The 4,437-nt window shown below is 35.0% G+C and overlaps 1 protein-coding gene across 3 annotated transcripts in view; it reads left to right on the forward strand.

Annotated features, from left to right (window-relative positions):
- Positions 1-4,437, forward strand: part of LOC106869515 (sarcolemmal membrane-associated protein) — a 52,273-nt gene that overhangs the window by 24,452 nt on the left and 23,384 nt on the right. For all 3 annotated transcript variants that reach the window (XM_052973182.1, XM_014915283.2, XM_052973183.1), the window contains one exon: positions 3,910-3,975. In XM_052973182.1, the coding sequence (XP_052829142.1) occupies positions 3,910-3,975 (66 nt within the window). The remainder of the gene's footprint in view (positions 1-3,909; positions 3,976-4,437) is intronic.

The raw sequence follows: 4,437 nt of genomic DNA on the forward strand, positions 1-4,437 counted from the left end.
GAAATGACACCAAGCATTTTGCCCAGCATGCTAACGATTTTGCCAGCTCACCACCTTATGCTGTTAGTAATAATGATTTCAAATTTTGGCACAAGGCCTTCAATTTCAACCATAGTGTTCAACTGGTACTTATTTCATCAACCTACCGAAAGGCAAAGTCAACCTCAGCAAAATTTGAACTCAGAATGTAAAGAACAAAATGACTCTAAGCATTTAGCCCAGCATGTCAACAATTCTGCCAGCATGCCACCTTCTTCCTCTGATGGTAATAATTATGGTAGAAACTAGTGTTTGGGGTACAATGGACTCTTATCCAGGATTTGAATGCAGAATGTAAATAAATATATCCAGCTATTTACACTGCTTCTCAATGGGTTATTCATTTAGCCCTAGGACTCATAAGGGGGTTTCTAGGTCTTCCATGCTGTATGAGTGTTGGAAATCACAACATTCCTTCTGAATGGGAAGCTTGTTTACTGCAGGGTCCAGTAATCCTTTCTACTATAGGCGCAAGGCCTGAAATTTTTTCGGGGATAAGGCTAGTTGATTATATTGACCCCAGTATTTCACTGGTACTTATTTCTTCAACGAAGTGCTGCTAAACATTTTGTCCGGTATGCTAATGATTCTGCCAGTTTGCCATCTTAATAATGGTAATAATGATAATAATAATAATAACAATGATAATCCTTTCTACTGAAGCCACAAGGCCTGAAATTTGGAAGGAGGGGAGTAGTTGAATTCATTGACCCCAGTGTTTCACATTGACTCCCACCCCCTAACTGCTCAACTGGTATTTACTTTATTTTATTAACTCTGAAAGGATGAAAATCAAAGACATCTGTTACAGAATTTGAACATACAACATAAAGAGCTGAAAGAAATACCAATAATGGTTTCAAATTTTCGCACAATTCCAGTCATTTCAGGGGGTGGGGTGGAGGTGCTAGTCAGCTACATTGCCCCCCCCCCCCAGTGCTCAGCTGGTACTTATTTTATCAACCCCCGCGAATGGATGAAAGGCAAAGTTGACTGCAGCAGAATTGGAACTCGGAACATGAAGACAGACAAAACGCCCTTAATCATTTTGCTCAGCATACTGGTGATTCTGCCAGCTTATCACCTTGTAATAATAACAACAACAGTAATCATCGTCATCATCATCATCATCATCGTTTAACACCTGCCTTCCATGCTAGCATGGGTTGGACGATTTGACTGAGGACTGGTGAACCAGATGGCTGCACCAGGCTCCAATCTGATCTGGCAGAGTTTCTACAGCCGGATAATTATGATAATTCCTCTCTCTGGTGCAAATCCATAAATTTATACAAAAGGAGGTATAGCTGGTTGAATTGACTTCAGTTTATTACTAGTATTTAATCGGATGAATGATGAATTTGGGCTAGGAGCAATTTGATGTCAAAAGCTGAAGAGGCACAGGAAAAAGGAGCAAAAACAAAAATCATTGCATATAATTTTCACTGATGCAGGGCCGTACTCAAATCAGTCTATACTTCCCACAAACCAAGATTGGCAGTAAGGATTGTAGGATGGGGGAAGAAACTACCGAGTGGTATTGCAAAAGATTAACCCTTTAGCATTCAAACCAGCCAGATCAGGCCTCTCACACCTGCCATACAATGCCATTTAAAAAATTAAACAAAACCTTTCATACAGTGTCATTTAAAAAAATTAAACAATCACTTTATTGAATTCTTAAGCTATGCGATAATACATGATTAATTCAAACAATGTGAATAAATAAGCATTACATTTGACAAGATAATCTGAATGCTAAAGGTTAAATAAGATTTCTTTATTTCTTTGCAAAAAATATATATATATATATATATATATATATATATATATATATATATATATATATATATATATATAAATAAAGTGACAGAAGGAAGAATTTGTTAGTAAATCCAACTTGAGTAAATTTCCAAAATACGTGATAAGGTTCTGATGTAAATAACAAAGCAGGAGGATTTTTCATTTATTTATTTATTTAATATCTATAACATTTGGATTTGTTGCTGTTGTTGAACATTTTCAGAATTAAGTCAGCCTTATAAAGAAAATGTTAGAGTAAAGTGTTTCAAAGTTCATGATAATCTGTCATTTCTCTAGGTCAGTCTTTTGTTAGAAATGGAATAATATTCAAAGGTAATCTAATTTCTCTGTTATTTAGATTCATATATTCATAAAAAATTGCTCAATGATTAAATTTGGGGGAACGAAAAAAATAATATTGGTTTCAAATTTCAGCACAGGGGCCAACTGTTTTTAAGGGGAAAGGAAAGTTGATTTCATCAACCCCTGTACTTGCCTGGCACTTTATTTTATTAACTCCAAAAGGATGAAAGGCAAAGTTGACCTCGGTGAATTTGAACTCTGGACATGAGGACGGACAGAATGCCACTAAACATTTTGGCTGGTGTGCTAATGGTTCAGACAGCTTACCTTAATAATAATCCTTTCTACTATAGGCACAAGACCTGAAATTTAATTACATCAACTTATTTCATTGACCCTGAAAGGATGAAAGGCAAAGTTAACCTTGGTGGGATTTGAACTTGGAATGTAAAACCAGAAGAAATGCTGCTAATTATTTTGTCCTGTGCAGTCATAATTCTGCCAGCTTGCTACCTTAATGATGCTAATAATAATAATAATAATGAGCTTATTGTATACAATGTTCAGGTGCACAACTTGGGAAAGGGTAAAAGTGGAGGACAGAAAGCATCTATAAATGAATTAATGAAAGCCAAAAGTGCATACTACATGGAATAAAACATAAGAAGCCAGAAAAGTGCACATTGACAGGGCTGTGAAGAAAGGGTGCATGCCAGGAGTGGGAGTGGTAAATTTTGGGAAGTATGGAATTTTTTTTTAAGGATGTAGTATCCTGACGGCTAACAATTGCTGCTGGTAGTTTTATTTCATGCTTTGACTGTTCTGAGCTTGAAAAAAAAATGTTTCTGAAAGTCATGGGTGTTGCAATATTTTTGTGTTTTATTTTTTTTTTTATAAGCAAAACTATAGTTGATAGAGGTATTGAATTCAAAAAGGTGGCCAAAGTTGTTGGAAAAATTGTGGATAGGCAGCTAAATATCATACCTTTAGTCTGTTAATGTCCAGAGAAGCAAGCCATTAAAGATATGTTGAGTGAGTGATAAAGATTATTCATCTCATTGCATGCCTCTGGACAGCTTCCAGGATTGATATTCTGAACATGATGGGGTTTCCAGACTGGAGATGCAAACAGTGTGGATGTATACTATACCATTATTTATCTTTAAATAGATAGCTGGTAAGCAGCTGACAAAGATCTTAATAAGTAATGCTAAAACACTTTTGGCCTCTTTTGATGATTTTAGAACTGTAATTCATCCAATGTAGATCATTGTTGACAATAATGCCTAAATACATTCACCAGGGTTGGTGTTGTGGCGGGAGTAGGTCAATTCTGGGTTTTCTCTTCTGAAAATGTATATTGGTGAACTTATCTACTGCTTGTTTGACTTGCCAGTCAGTAATCCATTACTGCATTGTGTCTCGGCCAGATTCTAGGTAAGATCTATAGCATATAAGATTTGTTCTTTTTATCTCAATATATAGCTTGTTGGGGGTCTTCTCTTTATTGTAAATAAAGCATGTTCACCTAATGTTTCCAAAATATATATCAGTTTGATTGTGCAGATTTCACGTGTTATCCAAATTATGATCTATACATGAATGTTTTATGTATAATTGTGATTTATTTGTTTATTTTTTTAAAACTATTTTCTGGAGATTTTTATCGTGCAGGAATAGTTAAGATGTTTCGTTCTCGAGAGATCCAACTGTCTATTCAGCAAATTCAGGAGAATTAATCTTTCGTTTTTGTCTTTTTTTCAGCTCTTGAACAGAAAAGGATTATCGAAGCAACAAGAGATGTCAAACAACAAATACTTGATTTACGAGGTGAGTTGAATGTGTTTTTATTCTCTCTCAATCACACTTGGTTTTAGTGTTTATTTCAGATGTGAAGTTGAATGCATCAAGGAGCTTGTAGTTTTGATGTTACACTAGGTTCCATTATATCTACTCTCTCTTTCTCTCTCTCTTTCTCTCTCTTTCTCTCTCTCTTTCTCTCTCTCTCTCTCTCTCTCTTTCTCTCTCTCTCTCTGTCCTTGAGATCTCTATTTACAAAAAAAAAAACACATTTTATTGGGCATGTTGTTAATGAAAGTATTAACATATTCAAAAATTTTATGCATTCATTCATGTGTAACCTTTTTCATACCTACTGACTTGGAGCTGCCTCTAATGCAAAACCTCCTGTTTAGGTGTTCAAATTTTAATAAGAACCTTCATTGTAATTTTAAGAACTTTTACCAGTAAATAGAAAAAAAAAATTATTTATTTTACTAAATTCCTCTTAAT

The sequence above is a fragment of the Octopus bimaculoides genome, chromosome 15 (assembly GCF_001194135.2).
Source record: "Octopus bimaculoides isolate UCB-OBI-ISO-001 chromosome 15, ASM119413v2, whole genome shotgun sequence".
Lineage (NCBI taxonomy): Eukaryota > Metazoa > Mollusca > Cephalopoda > Octopoda > Octopodidae > Octopus > Octopus bimaculoides.